The sequence below is a fragment of the Akebia trifoliata genome, chromosome 8, assembly GCF_017979445.1.
Source record: "Akebia trifoliata isolate Shusen 1 chromosome 8, ASM1797944v1, whole genome shotgun sequence".
NCBI classification, from domain to species: domain Eukaryota; kingdom Viridiplantae; phylum Streptophyta; class Magnoliopsida; order Ranunculales; family Lardizabalaceae; genus Akebia; species Akebia trifoliata.
In genome coordinates this window covers 42,153,502-42,175,567 of record NC_141382.1, presented here as the reverse complement: position 1 = coordinate 42,175,567, position 22,066 = coordinate 42,153,502, and the positions used below count along the sequence as shown (strand labels likewise).

The 22,066-nt window shown below is 33.3% G+C and overlaps 1 protein-coding gene and 1 pseudogene across 1 annotated transcript; one reads left to right on the top strand and one right to left on the bottom strand.

The window, feature by feature from the left end:
- Positions 1-324: 324 nt before the first annotated feature.
- Positions 325-8,457, bottom strand: LOC147396914 (kinesin-like protein KIN-14L). Its single transcript, XM_086452217.1, is given in 20 exon segments — positions 325-710; positions 845-1,023; positions 1,128-1,534; positions 1,670-1,993; positions 2,185-2,348; positions 2,466-2,716; positions 2,815-3,068; positions 3,071-3,256; positions 3,339-3,445; positions 3,535-3,708; positions 3,943-4,038; positions 4,363-4,444; positions 5,444-5,518; positions 6,617-6,715; positions 7,098-7,169; positions 7,264-7,355; positions 7,448-7,706; positions 7,790-7,930; positions 8,013-8,170; positions 8,246-8,457. Coding segments are annotated over 20 exon segments (3,264 nt in total). The 5' UTR covers positions 8,313-8,457; the 3' UTR covers positions 325-633.
- A 9,694-nt stretch (positions 8,458-18,151) lies between these two features.
- The window catches only part of LOC147396913 (serine carboxypeptidase-like 40), a 6,453-nt pseudogene continuing 2,538 nt past the window's right edge, over positions 18,152-22,066 (top strand).

Genomic DNA, 22,066 nt, shown 5'->3' with positions numbered 1-22,066 from the left:
AATCGACCTCTATAATCGGCGTCCATGGAAATGACTCAAGAACACTGCTGAAAACCAGTGGTAGGATCGAATGGGAGAACCATGATTGAGGGTTAAGATCTCAATCAAGAGTTGGGGGCTGCCCCGAAGATGTACCTTTGCATGATGAGAGTGCCGAAAGATTCTGGATTTTTCAAAGGACAGGAAGATCTTATGGAAATAGAATGGGGACACAATGTATCTTCCATACAATTAATTCTTTGGGGAGGGCTTTCCCCATTCAGTTATGCTTTTGTTCAACCAGCGACATAATCGAATTAACCAAGCTAAGGGACCAGTTATACATATTTGAATATGGATGATGATATAATGGATCGATGGCTTACCATTAAAAAAAATTTGATGAACATTAACGGGTTTCTGTGACGCCTAAATCAATTAGAATTACAATGTTTATCTGATTACAACCCGAATCAAATTGAGCTCTTCATTCTCTCTTGTACATTTTACAATACCTTCGTCGAACGTCTCAATTTTAGCAATCTTTCCTAGAAAAATTCTTGTCCGGCAACAGCTGGAACGTGTCCTAACCTAAAAGTTAGCACGTCAAGGATGCTTCGAGTCAAAGCATGGTCATGTTTAGTGTCAGAAGATCTAAAACCACCGCTTTGTCAATGTGGCTGATGGATGGACCGGAGGAGGTGTCCTCGCCTTGAGATTGTCATTTGTACCTGCAGAAGAAATGATGACAAATATGAGAAACTCTTATCATAGATAAACCAATCTCATTAAAGAAAATAAACATGATGAAAGTCTTGAAAAAAAATAAAATAAATTGCTCCCTCGAATTCCTCATGATACTTACAAGAGTCAGTTGGCGAACCCCCAAGAGAAGATCTTCGGGATAACCCTGAAGCCTGAACACTAGTTAGTGATTGCCTCCTCAATGTCTTGGTATTAGCTGTGACGGGTGATCCGTCATTAATATTGCTTTTGCCATTGATAGGGGACTTGGAATGTGTTACTATTGGATACTGGTGATTCCTGAAAGACAACATGATGCTTGAAAGTCAAATACAAAACCAATTTCCACTATCATAACAGAATGACTAGTTTTTATGCATGAAGATTGTAAAAGTATTACATACCTTTTATCGGGGGCATTAATCAGCTTCCCAATGGTCTGAAACGATTTTCTTATTTGAGATCCTTTCTTACTCGTACTACTAGCAGAACTGGGGATCCGAGATTTATTAGACAGATCAAACTCAGTTGGTGTGATGGTTTGAACCTCGTTTCTTGCAAGTATTGAGGTGTCAGGGGTCTTTGGTAGTTGGATAGGTCTAATTCTACTAGCCGTTCTTATTGTTCCACTTTGACTAGCAAAATTGGTAGGACTTCTCAGGGTAATGGCATCTCTGTAGTTTCTGTCACTGACACTTGCTTCTACATATTGAAATCTTTCACAATCAATGTTGCTATCCTTACAAATGTCTTGAGAAGGACTAGGAGAAATATCTTGAAGTACTACTCCGGAAATGCCACTCGCACAAACCTGCAACCAGTTAAAGATATATATTTGATCAATTAACAATCCAATGTTAAATGAAATAAAATTCATAGCTATTGTGGGTGCAAATTTCTCCAGCAATAAAGTTTGCACCCCACAATATAAGTCATACAGTCCTACATCTTCTGAATTTTTAATCTGCAGCAGATCCTTCTTCACATATTTTGGGCATTCCATGCTCAATCTTCTTGGACGACTTGGAGTACACTCCGGTCTAACTTTTGATTTTACAACAGGGGTTTTTGACGACTTCCTGTTATCTGAATTCAGTTCCTTCTCAATCTTTACTGCAGTAGAACTTTCAATGCTCAATAGTCGAAGGCGTGGGGGAGTTCTCTCTGTCGTTACATATTCCTTCTCCCGTGGAGTTCTTATTTCCTTTGCTCTATTTGATGGTACTGTCTGTGCTTCTTTGTTTGCCAATGCCTTCTTTAGGGTCTCAACCTGCAAGAATTTAGACATCAACACCCTGTCATCATCTTTGGAGTGGAAACAAAATAACACATTTTCATATATTCAGTTCTTACTAAATTGAACTGTAAATTCCATCAGATATAATCTCTAGTATTTATAAACCAGAGCAAAGAGAGAAAACTACATAAGCATGCCAAATAATGACCCAATGAATAGTTTACCTGTTCTCTAAGTTCTCTAACCTCACTGCTTCCCTTGTTCAGCCGAGCAACACCAAGTTCAACAGTCGATACCCGTTGAGCAAACTTCAGTGTACTAATTGTTTCCCCATAAGAATCTGCCTCCGGGCTCACATGAGCAAACATTAATGTTTTTGCATGCCCTCCTACAATAATATATTTCAGGTAAGGAAATTGAGTTAGAATATTTAAACTTATTAGTGTCCGGTTTAAACACCATTTATAGGTTGAGAAAAAGAAAGAAAGGGACTTGAAGTTACAACCTAAGGAATCTTGTAAAAGTTGTGTAAGTTTGCTGTTTCTGTAGGGGATGTGGGAGTTCTTTTGAGCCAATGCTGAAATCACATCTCCCAAACAAGAAAGTGACTTGTTGATACATTGTGCCTCCTTTAGCCTATCTCCTATAACTTCTGACTTATCAACCCTCTCACTCCCTGCAAGGTCCACCAAATGTAGGCGACTATGTAGGATGTTTCCAGAATTATCTTTACCACGAACATGCACTGTCAATACACTACAAGCAATCGTGGCAAAACCACCACCATCATAACCAAGAAATATCACTTACGTAAGATAATCTAGAAGAAAAACCTCAAGTTATAAAGAACAAACCTGTGGGAACGACTGCTCCGGTCATTGATTGCAGTGGAGCAAACAACACGATGCATTTCACCAAGTTTCATTAGATTTAGAACATCCATGGTGGACTTCACAGGGAGCATTGTTGCATCAGGAAGACTCAACCCACCATTGCTTGTACAGTTCCGTATCTCTAATTTGTTAATCATTAAGAAATACAGAATAATGTTGTAATGCTCAACTATTATATCATTAAAAAAAATGACTCAAATCTCAAAGAAGAAAAGAAAGGATATTTTGCGGTTGACAAGTCTTCTGTGAGAAGGTCCCGTACTTGTTCATTATAAATTTCGACCATCTGAACATGAACCTCATAGTTCATAACATCCTTCCTGATAGAAGATATCTGGAAAAGATCATTCAGTGCCAAATAATTGATTCCCATATCCTTACCAAAACTCCCCGATGGACCGCACTGACATCACAGATGCAAAATATTAGGGTGGTGAACTTCACGCAAGAAATCCAGACAGAACATATAATTGCTAAACTCTTACCATAGTATGAGTTTTTCCGGACCCAGTCTGGCCATAAGCAAAAATGCACACATTGTAACCATCCATTACAGATCTAATTAATGGTTGAGTGGCCTCAAATACCTCCTCTAGCAAAATTTAATAATCATAGATGAGAACAGTAATCAAGTTTGATGTATAAAAGAATGCAAAGAAATATAATCTGATGTAGATATACCTTGGGTGGCAGTTGGACCAAAGACCCGATTGAAGTGAAATAGTTTTTGTGCATCTTTATGCAGCTTCAATGGGTCTACCACTACCAGAGACCCATAATCTCCAATGAAATCAATGGCATTTCTTGTTCCAATGCCAAAGGCTGGCCTGATTCTGCAGTATACTCGAATATTTCCTAAAAAATATACTTAATTAGGAATAACTTCAAACATTACAATTATCAAAACTTTATCCTTGAACACCCAATAGGTAGCTTGGATGATTAGTGTGCATCCACCAATGAAAGAGGCCCAACAGTTGGCCCAGTCAGGTACTGTGGTTGCTGCCCTGAACAAGCAGCCAGAACAGCAGACCAACCACCTTAGCTATCAAATAAAAGAATAAAATTATATCCCAGAAATCAACCAACCTTTCAGATCCTGAACCGTATTATAGAGTTCCCAGTTTTCTTTTAGCACTCGGTGATATCCAAGAGCATCAGAGGAAAGCTCCTGAACCTTCCTTCCTGCACTAATAGAAAAACAAGCATCAGTACAGTTCAAGAGGATCTTTAAAGATTCTCACCAAAAAGTAAGTTCTGTAGGTTTCTGTGAAGTTCATTGTATTGGGGTGGGGGGGTGGATTTTGTCTTTAATTGAACTCCAGATTTAGTTAACAGGGTTAGAATTCAGATCAACCTTAAAAACGGGCCCACAATGTGGCTTGAATATTAACATATGGGGTTCGATGCACAAGATGTCAGTGCTACATGATTGGAGTTTCCATACAAAAGTTAGAGAATGACCATCATTGATGTATTATACTTCATTTCGGCAATAAAAAAACATACCAACTAGTTTTAAGTCACTCTGAAATTGGGACTGTAAAATTGTAAACTCCCCCTTTGCCTGTGATAACAATGCCTTGAGATCCTGCAAATTTTAACAGCTTCATAAAATTTCTACCTACTTTAAATTTGAAAGATAACTTAATTCAATATTGTAAGATATCCTCTGATTTACAAAAAGAGCAGAGTAAACAAAATCTAACAAACTGTAACTACATTTTAAATTGAAATGCTAGAGAAAAATGGCCGACACTTGTTAGGTTTTCATTTTTTTTCTGCTGTGTAGACCATTTCCTTCCTCTTTTGGAATAAATCACGAGGATTGGGTGACCCACTCAATAACCTTGGGAAGGTGTGTCTTCACTGTTTATTAGTAAACATAAAGAAATAAAAAATATAAAAGATGATCAAAAACTATTTTTTCCTTACTATGGTTATTTATCAAAAAATGCTAATTGCGAGGCCAATCCTAACTATTGGATTTCCAAATTAAATTCTAACAATGATTTATTAAAATAAATATAAATATAAATTATTAACACAAAAATACTCCAAACCTTGAACCCAAAGACAAGTTCAGGATATATCAAATCTGCAGCAGGATCTATTGAGTGGTCATGTATACCAATCAATCAATTATATTACTAGAAAAAAACTATCTCAATTTGGTGAATGAGGATATAATGAAATTCCATGTGTTATTCAAACTTCTTTAACTCTTTGAATTTGATAAATTAACTTAAGATTTTGGTATCCTAGGTAATTATGGGTGTGGCATATAGAATACCCTTTTTTGCTTTCTTATCGCTTGGCACCATTGATAAAACGTGACAAGTTTTTGTGTATAACTATTGAATTGAAAATTGATATTGACCAATTATTTAGTGGTTGATAATATACTTATTATTTGTACAAAAAAGCATATTATTCATCCTCAATTGTTGAGAAAAAATTCAATCCTTTATATTCATCCATGATCAAATTCATATTAACAATGTGATCTATAAGCTTCATTATTTCCATTCTTCAATAACTATGTACAAGTCAAAACCAAGGGGTAGTAGGAAAAAGAAAGCAAGCTCACCGAAAGGTCTTTTTCTTGTACTTCCAATAGACGACAGTGATTGCAGTTACCCTTTTTTAAGCAGCATTTGCAATGCTGCAAACAAAATGGCATATCCTTTGTTCATATCATGGTTCGATAGCTAATTAGATGCAATGTTAAAAAATATGCAATCTAATAGCAACTATATCAAAAAATTTATACAATCCATGATGTATCAAAACTATTTATTGCATGTAATCCTCAAGATACTATTATGAATTACTTTGTGTTATTTTGCTTTTTTCACCTGTCAAGTTAGGATGTTAAAGATGAAATTATACTTCTTGTAATTATACCCGTTTCCTATCATTGTTTCATCCAAATGAAGGGAATGTCTAGAAAAACGAACGTGAGTTAAATGTACTTAACGACCAAACCACTTTATTGCAGGATAAGTATAAATATCCAGTTTTTGAAATTATAGATATAACAATATAATTATACTTTTTTTTTATTATAAATAACAATATATACTAGGGAAGGAAATCATTGTTTTGCTTACAATTCTCATGTAAATATGCTAAAATTATAGAAATAACAATATACACTAGATAACAAGAAGAAAAAAAAGTTCTATTTAGTTCTATAACTGAAATACAGCAAGCATGAATGCAACAAAAAACCGTTGGATCTCTTAGAGAAGTTTTCCAATTTCTAAATCCAGAACACTAATTAGCTTGTCATTCTGTGATTGTCAATAAGCAAAGCATGAATGCAACTCAATAATGCATGTCATACCTAATGCATATGAGCATATATAATAAGAATTAGCCAATTCTTAAGAGCACAAGGGACATGATGTTAAAAGTTTTAAAATAGTGCAGTAGATGAATTCAAAAGGCCAATTTACTAGCAGATCATTACTACCAAAATACTAAACTATCACATACAAAAAACAAACAAAACGCAACACAATATATTGTTCACCAAAAGAAAACATTTACAGGTCTCATGCAAGAGCATAACAAAATCGGTTAGACTGTTTAATTATGGTGAATTAACCCACCGTATTTCTTAGATAATTTGCAAAATAAATATATGAATTCTCAAGTTGTGTTTAATAACCTTTGAGTCAAATATACTTGTCAAGAAATTAATCTATAGCTTCATTCATCCAAGTAAATCATCAAAGAAGCTTGATAAGAAAAATACCACATCATTTCCAATTGTAGACAAGTCGGTAGGTGTGGATGTTGACTGTGGAAATGAGTTTGTCACTTCTTGCAAAGAATTCTCAAGGATTGATTTTAACTGTAATCAGATGGAATATATAATCAGAATTTGTTGAGTTCTTAGCAACTAAGTAAGCAGAACCAATAAAGACAATATAAACACCTAGTGAGATCCATGCACATTTTTCCTAGCAGAATAATCAAGAAATATAAAAAACCCTAATTGTTGGAAAGAAATCTATCTGAGGCCCTCATTGTTAGTAGTTAGACATACATAAAGCACTTAAAAGAATTTTTATTTATTTTTTACTTTCCAGCAATGTGGGACAAAACAACATGAATTCCTTTTAATGTGTGCGGTGGAACAACATACACCATTCGAATATAGAAAGGGAAAGCATACATAACAGATTATTTTCTACTAAAAAACTATGGGAGTAAGTAAATTCAAACTAAGTCACCTCGGGTAATTGGTTTAGTTTTTGTTCCTGCAAACAATTTGACATGATCTTACTAAAAAACTTGACCGATTCCTGCATCAACAAGAATTTTCTAAACCTTCAGCTCTTAGACTTCTATCCATTGATATAAAAATTTAGCTAATGTATCATATTCACTAATAATCACCTTATTTCCTTGACGAAATGAAGCCAGAAGGTTATTATCAATGTTCTCCTTTGTGTCAAGCAGACACTCAACAAGTGCTCCAACAATTGAATCTACAGACCACAAAAACAAGTCATAGTACACAAATCTTACCCAACATTTGTAGATAAAAATATGATCTTTCTTAAAAAGAGAAAAATTAAACCTTCAAGTTTCCCATTTTCAGGTTCGACAAATGGTATCTTGTCAGTGGCAACTGACATGTCCAAATGCCTACATGGACCCGAAGAATTTGTAGGGGCGACTCGGGTATGGGTCCTACCGGCCGAACGTGGAATCATTGGGGATCTTGAGTTCTTATAAGATCCATTTGCCCCATCCCTCCATTGTTTCCATTCGTGGTATGACTTAAGTGCAAGTATACAATCAACAATTTTAGCCGTGGATCCATCCTCCACAGTATCCTAAAAAAAAAAATAGAACTACTAATTAAAAGGAAAAGGTGAGTATTGAGCAGATGTCACCGTAGTTTGGGGTCAAGCTTTACCCTTTCAAGATCCGATGCTTCGAAAGCAGGGAGGTTCAGTTCCTCCACAGCCAATAGAAAGTTTCGGATATTTTCGAAGTACTGATAAGCATTCAGTGGCTTAATTTCTGAAGAAAGTCCTGATGAGTGGCTCCCTATAACCTAAGAATGGTTTCAAATTGAAAAATTAGGCGAAAATGGAAACACTATAAAGGGTAAAATTATGTATTTGAGCTATTAGTACCTTCGGCACGGCTCCAGGTTGGATCTTGTTAATGGAACTACAAAGAACTAATCCATTTCTCAAGCAAGAAATGAATTCTCGCTCTGATGGCTGATCTGATAGGCCGAGAGGTCCCACGAAGCATTCGAGCCATACCGCAGCTTGGAATCGTCTCAAAGCTGTGAAATTTTGATAGAAGCAAAATCAAGAAAAGAATCAAACAAACAAACAGAGAGAGAGAGAGAGAGAGAGACCTGTTTCTTCGGCTTTTCTTGAAGCCAAATGGAAATCATGGAGAGTAGTTCTTGAAGGATCCTCCATTAAAACACAAATTTGAGTGATCAATTACAGAAAGAACTCTAAAAAGACCAGAAAGAACCCTAAAACCCCTAAACTCAGAGAGCCAAATGAGGGGAGATCGAAAGAGAGAATCAGTTCCGAGCCTTTCCTTGCTTTTAGTTTAACAGTTCTCTTTTGTTATTTTAGGTTCGGTTTTAGGTTCGGAGTGGAATCGTAACGTTACTTCTGTGTGTTTTTGAATTCAAATTGGTAGGCCACGCTCGGTTTCTGTGTTATTGGATCTCCACCGTCCATCTCGTTGTTATTGAAATAAAGAGAATCCACGCCGAATCTCTCCCACTCTGTGGACCTATGCTTCTCTTGAATTTGGGCATGAGGGTAGTATATGGGCCGCATCTGGATTGAATTAGGGCTGATTTGAAAAAAATCAGATCAAATTCTTATCGGATCGGGCTTTTCGGATCTCAAGATTATGATTCAAATCTGTCTCGATAATAATTTGATTAGATCTGGATAGGAGCATAGGGCCAATCCGGATTAGATGTACAAAATCTAAATAAAACATTAGGGAACAAACATTGGGAGCCAAAATTTGTCTTATATGGGTTAGAAGTTTTGAAATTATCTGATTTTTTGTGTAGATGATTTGTATGGTGACAATATCATCCTCACATAAAATAACTCATTCTTAAACTTCTAACCTTGTCGAAAGTGATTTACAAATTAATGAGAAAAAATAACGGGTTGGATTTACAAATTGGATTAGATCTAGGGTTTGAAACTGTATATATCTTATTTTATGGTTTTTTGTGTTTAAAGTGTTGGGATCATGTTTATTTCGTTTTTCATGTGTCATTCTTGGTTAGGGGTGTCAATGGATAGTCGAAAATTTGAATTAAAAAAATCGGATATTATCCGAAAATTTTGGATATCGGATTCAAATTCAGATAGTTTTGTATATTCGAATCCTTATCGAATATGAATTCAAATATTAACATTTCGAATCTGATAATATCTAATTCAAAATAATATATAATATATTTGATATGATTTGATTTATTTATTTTTTTTATATCAATAATATATTAATTTATTTATTATATACATAGTATAATATATAATAAGTTTTTTTTTTTAGTAATGAAAAATCAATTGGATAAAGAAAAATTGTGTTTTTTTTTAAATATACAAATTATTCGAATTCTAATCAAATATTATCCAATATCCAATAGGATAATCAGATTCGAATTTGGATAGAGTTTTAGAACATTCGTCGAATTCGAATTTGAATTCGGATATCAGATAAAAAATTTGGATTTAGATTTGGATATTGTTGTATCTGAACCGCTAAGCTCCTATTCTTCATGAGTCAATGGGACCCTTTTTTTGTATGATTTATTTATAGAGAGACTCCATTGCCACACCAACTTTTGCTAGAAGCACACCAATTCACATGATATTAAAAAAAAAAACAGGATGGATCTTGTTGTGCTCATAGTAAAAGTTGGTGTGCGTTTATAGATTACTAAATATTTTATATTATTAAATATTATGGAAACAGAAATCAATTGCCATTACATTATGTCATCCAAGAGAGGAAAAAAATTTATACCAATTGATATGAAAGCCAATGATTCTGGAATTTATAAAAGTCAAGTCAAAAATCAAAGACGTAAGACATCAAAAAAGGTGTGGTCCACCTCATTGCCAATGTGGCAAACTACATGGAACCCGCAAATTTCGTGGGGAATATGCAAAGTTGAGAAAAGGGTTAGATTCAATGAACCTATAAACACAAATGCACTCAAAGTGTTGGAAGACATCCCATGTTTATGAAAAGATGGAAAGTCTGATTGAGACTTGGATCAAGACTTGGGAAAGGTTAAAAATTGGTTAAGCTTCTTTTGGATGGGATTTGGAGATCCCAAGAAATCTCACAATCCTAGTGGTCCACATGATGTCCGAAAAAAAAAATGATCAGATGCCACAGTGATGTAGATCTCAATCCAACACTACAACTCTCGTGGATTAGATATAAAAGAAAAAGAAAATTTGGCTTACAATTCAAAAAAATTAGATCTCGGTTCGTTGAAACTAGATGGCCACCAAACTACAAAATCTAAAATTAAAATTCAACAGCGAAAATGACTTCTTTTAAGGGCTTATTTGATTGCACGGAAAACTTTAAGAAAAACAATTTTCCATAGAAAATTCAAGTTTTAACGGTGGTGTTTGAGTGCAAAACAAATAGGAAAGGTGGGGAAAATGGTTCTCCAAAATTGCACTTAGTATTTTTTTAGTTTAGTTATCTTAGAAAATGGTAAATTCCCATGTAATTTTCAATAGTAAAAAATGTAATAGGTTTAGTAAGGCTGAATTAATGAGATTTTGTCGATGGATGATCTAACCCTTTTGGGAAATTGATCATAACTACCGATTAGTCCAAGTAATGATTATTTGAAATATAAATTCAAATAAAATAAAAAATTAACAAGATGATTTCAAAGAATCAAACAATCTCAATGGGTGTGGAAATGAAACGAGAACCCAGATTTGAAAACCATGATCTCGAGATTGATACTCTGAACTAATGTCTCGCCAACCTCCATCCTTCATCTTCTAAATTGAGTATTTTTAAAATGGTTTTTTACTTCTTAATTGAACAAGTTAAGAACACACTATTAAAATTGGATTATAAAACTAAGTGTGCATCTTTTTAGCCTTCCTGGTTCTACCCTTACCATTAGCCAGGGCAGAGCCAGGATTTTGTTTACATGGGGGCAATTAAGGTACTTAGAAATTTTAAAAATTCTTATGTGGGCAATAGTGGCAGATTTTTTTTCTTTCGATCGCTATTATCAACCCCAATAGCATATAAATCCTTCTAATTTTTGAAAAATTCTTGTGGGGACAAGTGCCATCATTGCCTCCAATGTAAATCTGTCCCTACCTCTAGCTTGTTCCTATTATTTAAGGTCTAATTCATTATGCATGGACAATAGGAGGGAATTTGAGTTCCATGAAAAATCACATTTTTACCCTTTTGATTGCATGTTATACGAAAAAACGTTTTTTTTTTCCACGATGGGAATTTGTTGTCTCATCTAGCTCTTTGGGAAAGTGGTTTTCTCTTGTTTCAAAAGTAAAATGTTGTTTTTTTTATCAAGACTTACTCCAATCGATAATCTTCTTTCCCTTAGAATCTTCTTGATGTCTTCAATACAAGAATAAGTCACAAAATATTTTTACCTTCTTCAAATTAATTACAAGCCAAGTAAGTTCTTCTTCTTCTCCATTCACCTATATTTTTTTTTCCATTTTCTTTTCTTTTGCTTTTGAAATTCCTATTGAAAGGGAGGAAAATTGGTCTCTCTTTTTTTTTCTTCGAAAAACATAAAAAGAGCTATTGTTTCAATTGAGACTCAATCAAAATGATTTTGATTTGTGTTGAAAGAGAGATGAAAAAAAAAATACAAAGAGATAGGAGAGAATCTTGTCATTTTCCAAATTGCAATCAAACATATATACACAATTTTTTGGGAAAATTACATAAAACACCCTGGCCTGGATCTTTTTCTAAATAGTCCATAAGTTTTGGGCTGTAGGTTGATAGTCCATTTAATAAATTTTTTATTTTTTAATGGTCCTTCATTATTGGTGAGCTCACCACTTTTTATTTATTGTTGAGATCAACATTTATAATGTCAAACTCAACATCTTTATTGTCGAATTCACCACTTTTTAATTTATTGTCGTGCTCACCACTTATATTTATTTTTGAGCTCACCACTTTTTAGTGTCGAATTCAACATTTTTTATTGTTAAATTTGATAATTTTTAAAAATATCAAACTCGAAAATAAAAAAGTGACGAACTCGATGCTTATAAAACCCACCCATCTTCACTTTTCAAGTTTTTCCAATTAAAATACATAGAAAAATCAACTAAAATCTTTAGATAATGACTTGTCTAGATGATTTCAAACAAAAGAATCATCATTCTTTTTGATAAACGGATACCCCTGTAGATAGTGGACCATGGTCTTGTCTAAGGACTAATCTTGGGGTTTATACAATGTATGCACATCACACGCACCAAGTAAGTGAGGGTGTGCACTGGTGAGTGCCCCTTGAGGAATTAATGCTCATATTGGGTATCAAACTCATGACTTATGGGCATTAACCACCTATTGGTCCGAAAATTTCATTGAGCCAATCTCTTGGGATTACAAAAGAGCCATCTTTGATTACTTCTCATCTAAAAACGAAGAAAAATATTGAAAAGTCCTAATTTTTAAATATGTCTTCAAAAGGCTTAAAAAAAACCCTTGAAAATGATTTCTTTCTTCTTTTTTTTTTACATCTTTTCCAAACGAATGAAATCTTTAATACTCGATTGGGATGCTAAAAATCCAATTTTTTTGGACGAAAACAATGAGGTCAAATGGTTGGGCGTTCAATCTTGAGAAATGAGGGTGAAACGGGTTCACGTATTGATTAGAAGAAAGTTTAACTAAACGGACTATTAAGAGAAATCCTAAAGCTTAGGAACTAATTAGAAAGAAATCCCTCCATCAGGATCCTTTAAGTAATTTCACCAAATTTTATATCTAAAAATTCAAGTCCCATGGTTCAATGGAATTCACTTTCCCTTGAAAACATTTTTCCATGTACTCAAACAAAACCTTTATAAGATCATGAGTAAAATCCTACAAAGTATCTCTACTAGTCACTCTTGAGACTTTAATTTGAACAAGTTATTTTCTTGGTTAGGCAGTGTTAATCTTCACAATAATCCTTTATACTTTCTTGTACACAAAGAATCCTAAACCGGAAAATGAAAAACCAAATAAACTAAAAACAAACAATTGAAAAAATATTGGTCCAGAATTTAAAAATCTAATTATAAAGAATAATGATAAACTGACACCCCACCTCTGACATACACTCCTAACGTGGTATGTGTTAGAATCATACATTTTTTTCTTGGGATACACAATTGCATATATTTATAGGGATGTGCAATTGTGTATCTCAAGGAAAAAAAATCTATGATTCTGACATGTGCCACATCAGGGGTGTATGTCAGAGGGGGAGTTCAAAAATCGAGACTCAATTATAAAATAAATGATACATCAAAGGAGTTTGCACTAAGAGTCATGAAATAGTTCATCCTAAAATGTTATTTGCTCCATGCTTAAATAAGGACTCAAGTTTTCAGCAAAGTTCCAAAAGATGTTTCTTAGATACAACGAGCTCCATATCTTGACCACAAATTGCCAAGATATGGGGTAGAGATTTTTTTTGTTAGAGAATTGCTAATTCCATGTATTTTGATATGCTAGACTTTAGTATGACTTTTGAAATAGTCAATATGAGTTTTTTTATTTATTTAAATAGTGTCGAATTGGATGGGTTAGATAATTTTCGATCAAATCTAAATGGTCCAAGAATAATAAAAAAACAAAACTTTCTTGTATTGTGGAGAGTTGCAATTTTTCATGAACTCATTTGAGCACAATCAAAGATATTTGACCTACAATCCAACAAATGTCTATGAAGCCCATTCAATTCGATCTTCACACATTCTAATCATCCAATTAACGAGATCCAAGATTTACCATATATCTAGAAGTACAATGTTTTTTTTTAAGAAGTGTAAATAGAAGAAAGCATGCATTAATCTCATGTCGTAATTAAACCAAATGATTTAATTTTGGAATTTGTTGAAAATACTAGAGTTCGCCGGTGTCATAAGCACGAGCATCCTCGTCTGAGTTGAGAGGGTAAAAATGAAAAAAATAATAATGTTGGAGAGGTATTATTAAAAAAGAGGAGATGGGGAAAGACAATGTACCTGGTTAAAAGGGTAAACAAGGAAGTTAGTAAGGCTTGAGGGATATTATTGAAAAAAGGGGTAAAAGAAGAAAGGTAATAAGATTGGAGCAAAGTTTAAAAAAATGAGTGAAAGGAAAGGAAAGACAATAGAGTTAAGAAGGTTGAAGAGGAAAGACATAAAATGATTAAAGTAGGTCTCATATAAGGGTAATTATAAAAGCACTCCACAAATTAAGAAGGGCAGCCCACACTATAGCCAATTTTTTTTATCTTATATTGGTTAAAAGTTCCAGAATGAACAGTTTTTTTGACGATGATGATCTTCATGATAAGGAGATTGTCCTCACAAAAAATCAGCCCATTCCAAAACTTCTAATCCCATCAAAATTGATTTACAAAAAAAATGAATAATTTATGATTCTTGAACTTGTTTTGATGGGATTAAAATTTTTGAATGAACTGAATTTTGGGTGAGGATGACTTGTTATTTCAAAAATTTTAATTCATATAAGATAAATAACTCAACTATGGTGTGGGTTGTCCTTATTAATTTGTGGGGATGCTTTTATAATTATCCCTCACATAAAGATTGGATGAGATGTTTACCCCCTTTAAGTGTAGGAGAAGTGAGACCTAAAGTTACGTTTTTTATATAGATTATAATAATTTGCTTCACACCATTCGAAAGCAAACAACAAAACTCTTATAATTAAAAACAACATTAATCTATCAAGTTGGTTCTTTTCCTAAAATTAGAGAACAAAATTCTTTTTGTTCTCATATAGTCAAAACTTAAATATCAAAAAGTCTTCTAAATTGTTAAGAAGGTTGTACTTTAATTTAGTCGGTTGATGATTAGATCATGGGTTTAAATCTTGGTTTAGTGTTTGTCTCATTTACTAATGATATTGAGATGATTCGAATCAAAAATTTTAAGAGATACAAATAAACAGAAGAAGAATCATGTTTTTTAATTTTTTTAATTTTTTTTGCATTTCATCTCGTTCAAGAATGAGATTAATAATTTTTAAAACCATGATTGGGATACAAAAATTATCTTGATTAATGATTTCTAGTTGTTAGATTCAATCATTCGTAAAATTCGTGCTTCTCTTTTTAATCATGCTCGAGTCTAATTGCTAAAAATCATTAATGTTATGGAAAATTGTAAAAAAAGTTAGGACTAAAAAAAAAAAAAAAAAAAAAAAACAAAAACAAAAAAAGAAGAAGAAAGAAAAAAAAAAAAAAACTCATGATTCAGTGTGGAAGCAAAATCAGTGGGCCACATGGCATGTTTTATGCCATCATCAAGCCCACATCGTGATGGTGACTCACAACAAAGAGGATGCACAATGGTTGACCTTGTGGGCTTATCAGTTATCACCGAAAGGAAAAACAACTTGTGGGTGATTTAAAGATACTCCTCCACATTTTGATCAATATTAAGGATACCCCCTATTTCAAACTAATGAAATGACCTTCACTTAAGTTTTTTATGAAAGTTTGATATAAAATGACTTAAATGCCCTTATCTTCAATCCCTAACAAAAGCCCTTGATTTATCTTGTGGAAAATATGCCACCTAACTTCTATTGTAAACAATTTTTAACCTATTAAACCCTAAGGGGTTGGTCTACTAGCAAGTAGAGTCTTGATAAACTCCTATGGAGGAGTAGGTCAAGTGTTCAAGGTACGGTTGACCCTCGACTCAACCAATTGCAGGTAAGATTTTCTAAAGGGGTGTTGCATGTTGTGACCTTGGGATTAGTCTCACCTGAAGGGTGGGGATGTCCATTATAAGCACACATACACACACACACACACAAAAAATCCTGTTAAATCTCATCTTCAATTTAGCATTTATAATAAGTTGTAGAAAATCCTTGATTTTTCTCTATCCTTCCAGTTCTCCAAAATCTTATATTGGTCTTGAGATTTAAAGGTTGAAGGAGATGAGATCCTAAGATTCAAGATGAGTTACTTATAAAACTTAGTAATTTTCTAGCTGTTAACCTTTAAGGTAAGTTATTTATAACATATTCATCCATATATTTGTATCTTCAATTTCATGAAAAAACTCTTGATTTTTTTATATAAAAAAAACCCCCATTCTTCTACATTTACGAAAATTTTTCGTTATTCTTTATATTCAAAAGTTAAATCTCCTAAGGTGAAAATGAGGTTAAAAAACAGGTTGATGAGGACAGCTAGGTTGGCAGAAAATCAAACCTGATTTTGAACTAGAAATAAAGATAAGGGCATTAAGGTCATTTAAATAAATCTTAAAGAAGAAAACCTAGGTCAAGAGGCAGAGTATGTATTGTCTGTAACAACCGAGAGGCTTAGGTGTCGCAACCTTTGAGCCTTTCTGTGCAGTGAAAAAGTCTGGAGCGACAATCCAGGAAAACCTCGTCCCTATGTCAGAAGAAATAATAATAATAAATAAGAAATAATCTATTAGCATTAGTTTGTTCACGAATCTTTTCGAATCCTGACAAATTGAAACAACTCATAGTAAACGCCATCGGGCCTTCCGAAACCGTTTAGGAAAATTCGATAAAACAATCAAACCATCAATCATGAATTCTCTCACCACACCCACCTTACTATTATAAGTCATCATTGTCGAATTGAAAATGATCTAAACACCATTATTCAATTTCAATTCGCAAAGTGTGGGCCCAATCAAAAATTGGATCTTGATCAAAATTCACTTTAAACCTGACTCGTCCGAGTTGTCTCAGTGATCCAACAAATGATGACTATATCATGGTCCTCAACTGATTGAGGATTCAGTGAACCCATTCCCAATAAATTGTCTATTTTGTCACCTTTCTAGGCCTAGCATATCTTATATGTTAGGCCTACTGTTCATGCATGACGAACCTATAGTTGAAGAATTAACTTGATTTGTATTTGCTTTTAGATTTGAAAATGCTCAAATTTATTGGTTAAGAATTTATACTGATGTTCACTTTAGATTTATCCATTGTTCAAAATATAGGAATGTGTCAGTCGATCAATACGTGTCAATATCGATCAAGACTTGTGAAAAATTGATCCCAAAACATAGAATCTTCAAAATATGTTGGTTTGTATCAAAAAATTTCAAAATGTTTGGATCAATACAATATAAATTTTTCTATTAATCGAAATCATAACTTGAGATGAGATTTAAAATTGTGAGACAAACTTTTTTTCTTTTTTAAGAATGAAGGTGTCCCAGCTTTTGTTCCCAACTAATCTTTGGGGCATGTGTCGTAGAGAGAGAGATGCAACACAATGACTTCCCCAGGAGATCACCCATCTTAATATTATTCTTGTCTAAACACTCTTAATTATGATATTCTGATGGGATCCATTGCATTAGTAATGATACGATCCTACCCAAATATGACAAACATTCATAGATCAATTGGTCACAAAGAGAGTGCATGTCATGTGATGCATAACGATGATCTGGAGGTCATTTCCCACTTGACCTTTGGGAGTACGGGATCGGCACATGTTAGCCATATTCCAAACAAGATCTATCACATAACCACGTTTACCAATTGATTGGATAATCACAGCCATCAACTTTCACACTTCCTATATTAATTCGATACTTGATGGTGATATTTTGTTTACCTATCCAAATGAAGATCTGAGTTTGAACCATTATAAGTGTTGTTACCTAACGAGTCACATAACCGAGTTGACTCGCTCATTTAACATTTTTATTTCCTTGGGTGGGCCATCACCATCTATAATACACACTTACCATATTTAGTTGCGTGGACTCTTTCACTTACCGTACAAAAGATTAAAACTATATTAGTTATCCAAATCTAGCATTATTAATCGTTCAATTTAGTTTCTAAAACAACTATATAGGAATAACAAGCAAATCCTATAAATTTGGATTCAAACAGCTAATTTCGAGTTGGTTTGGAGAGAATCTTGGACTTTAAATACTCTCTCTTCTTCCTTTCTCTTCTTGTGTTCTTAAAACAATTCAACAAAGAAGAAGAAAAAGAAGAGATGAAGCCCAATGGACTCCTCAGTTTCTTTCTCTTTTCTCATGTTTTGTTGTAATTGTTTGTCATGGAAAACAAGGAGATGCTTAAGCCATCTTCTTGATTCCAAATTACAAAGAAAAAGCTGGGATTGACGTAAATTTTTACGATGAAGTTCAAATTGTCGACGAAAGTAGAATTCTTCCTCAAAGTGGGTTGAAGGAGAAAGATCAAATCGAAAAATTGCCCGGACAACCCCAAGTTCCATTCGACCAATATGGAGGTTATATTACTGTGGATGAAAAAGCTGGACGAGCATTTTATTATTACTTCGCCGAGGCCGACAAGTCCAAGATATCAAAACCTCTCCTTCTTTGGCTCAATGGAGGTATTTTATCTCGATCTCGACATGTTAGGCCGAATTGGCTAGCTAAGTGTATTTTCTTTTATTTTTGAGATGATGCAATTGATTGTGATTTTTGCAAAAACTACTTTTGTGAAAAGTATTTTTGGGTCAGAGATAGAAAAAGTATTGATTTTCTCAAAGAATCCTAAATATTCTCTTCTCTTGTTGACCCCACCTCTAAAACTAGAAAACAAGTACCCTTTGCCACGTACCTATTGGCTGTCCTCATCTATTTCTCTGAAATTCATTTTTCTCATACTTTTGTTGAAAAATCAATTTTGTGAGAAAATATTTTCCTTGGCAATGAGACAAAAATTATAAACTCTTACGTTAATAATACTCTTCTTTGCCTCTTTGGAGGTATTACTCTCAATCTTAATCACATTGTTTCATATTATGGAAAATAGTTTTCTTGACAATATGTAATTCATTGCATTTTTTATTTGAATTTTCTTGAAAATTGTTTTTCTTTGGAATCATTAATTTCCTATCTATCTGGGAAAATATTCACAGACCTGCAATGATCCACACTCTTTAAAGCAAAAGTTTCTTTTCAAAAAAAAAAAAAAAAAATTGACCAAAAACCTGCCAAATTGTAGTTGGGCCCTTGTCCAAATTGATTCACTACGTCATAATGGGCCAAAAACGACTGCCGCTACAGTCGGGTAAAGGGGTCATTTTAAAAGAGTGGTTTTTAATTGCGACAGTCCAAAACAGTCAGAAAAAATGACTGTTCTTGACAGTCGGAAAAAACGACAGTTAGAAGTATCTATTATTAGTTCACTAAGAAACTATAAATAATTAATCATTTAATATTTTTTTTATTTGTTATAATCCATTTTTAGAAAAACTTTCCATGAACTTTTTAATAGCTTTCTAATTTGGTTTACTAAGGAACTTTTTTTCCCCAAATTATCCTTTTTTTTAATTCACATAAAAGACAACATCCATCTGTACTATAAAGATTTGAATATTAAAGAATCTTCTATTATGGAAAACATGTTCTCTGTCAAAAAATCTTGCCTAGAAAAGAAATTTTCCTAATTCCTATATCTGTTTATTATAATAAGTTGATGATTAATTTAGTTCATTTTTTTTTTTGAGATGGTAACAACATTTTTGTGGAGAAAACCATTTTTACATTACAATTACCTCAAGGAAATTAAATTTCTAGACATTTTGGAATATTTATGAAAACGTGATCAACTCTTGAAGAATTTACAATTCTGGCTCACTGTTCAATATTATTACCAAACATCAATGGTAATGATTTCACGGATTTTAAAGTGACAATCTTGCAGGTTTCACTATTTTTAGCAAGATTGTCACTTTTAAACCTCTGAATTTGTTATTGTTCATGTTTTAGTAATTAAAATAATAATAAGCCAGAATCGTAAATTCACAAATTCAATCATCACGAAAAGGTAATTCACGCTAGATTTTTTCTTGGAAATTGTACAAATTCTTACATTAATAATAATAATTATTAACTCTAGTAATTTCTTAGGTCCTGGTTGTTCCTCTCTTGCTTATGGTGCAATGGAAGAGCTCGGACCCTTCCGAGTGCATAGTGATGGCAAAAACACTTTACCGTAACCAGTATGCATGGAATAAAGGTAGTATCTTTTTTTTTTTTTTCCTCTAAAAATTGAATTTAATTTCTTTTTAAATTTTTTTTGAATTTTTTTTTCTTCTAATTCTTTGATAATTTTTGGGATTTATAGTGGCAAATGTTTTGTTTTTGGAGTCTCCGGCCGGGGTAGGGTTTTCCTACTCAAATAGAACATCAGATTATGACTTGAGTGGAGATAAAATGACAGCAGAGGATAATTATGTATTTTGGTGAATGGCTCGAGAGATTTCCCGAATACAAGGATAGGGACTTCTATATCTCGGGAGAGAGCTACGCCGGGCATTATGTGCCTCAGCTCGCACATACTATTGTCCAACATAACAAAATGGCTAATAAGACGATTCAATCTCAAAGGAGTCATAGTAAGATCTCTCTCTCTCTCATCTAGATTTCATAAACTTAAATGTTAATTTTATTTTTTTATTTTTTATTCTTTTTTAGGAGATTTTTTTCTCTCTTTGTAATCAATTCTTTCATGGATTTTGTTAACATGTCACTACACTTCAAAATTGGATTTTGTATCGAAAATGCCCTTAAAAATTATTTTTACCAAAATGCCCGCAGATTCCAATTTCCAAAGTGTATTTATTGCACTGTAAGGCACACATTAACAAGACCCTTCTTTGATATAGATTTCAAAAACTTGCAAGTTTTAACAAAGCAAGAGAGCCTGTATAATAACACTGCCATAGCACAACAAATAATGAAATAAAATGTAGAATCTGGGGTGCAAACAATAATATGTATAACTTCTTAATGATTGCACCTCTATTCGCTCTTTATATTTCCAAATCTTTAATGTAGATTTCATAACCTGAAGTTTAAACAAAATAAAAGAGCTTATAGACAATGAAATCATGTATGATATTTTCAGGTGGGGGTATACTTCTCATTAGAACTATTTGATTTGGTGTGTTATAATAAAAAGGTAGGTGTGGCAATATTAATATAATTAAGCTCCCTTGACCATAATTTCAAATTCCTTAACTAACTAATTATTCAACACTACTGCAGATTGGCAATGCTGTGATCAACGATGAAACTGATCAGTTAGGAATGTAACGATTACTTTTGGACCCACGCCCTCCTCTCCGATCAAGCCATACATAACATCCATAAGTACTGTTATTTCTCCCCAAATGCAACCTTTCAGTCCAAGCAATGCAATGAAGGTGCTAATGAAGCCAATATGGATATAAACCCCATCGATATTACAACATTTATGCCCCAATCTGCCAATCGTCCAATCTCACCAATGTGCCCAAGGAGGCTTCGTTAGTTCTATTTTTGATTATATATCAAGTGGTGGCTAGAAATGCAAAACATCAATTATTGATGGATTTACTTGGTAATGCAGCTTATGAATTTCGATCCTTGTTCCGATTATTATGTGCATGCTTATTTGAATAGTCCCAATGTACAAGAAGCCCTTCATGCCAATGTTACCAAACTAAACTATACATGGGAACCATGCAGGTATGTATAAGGAAAATAAATTAAGTGCCACTTCTTATAATGTTAAATTATTTATTTCTTCCTTTTAACTATTAGCTACATGCGAGCGAACGAGCGTTAATGAAAATTCAAAAACTTGCAGTGACATACTTCAGGGTTGGGCTGATAGCCCGTCGACGATCATTCCACTCTTAGAGGAGTTTATGGCTAATGGATTCGAGTATGGGTATATAGGTAAGTTTATCCATCCATTAATCCATCCATCATCATCTTAAACTCGCTTGAATCATGAACTACATTATTATATTTGATGTGCTTCTATTTTGGAAAATAAAACATTAATATGGACTAAATATCACAAATTATGTTTTAACATTTAATGCTTTTACTGAGATATATTTATCTTTTTAGTGCAAAAACAGTATAGTATTGCTTAATGTTAATTT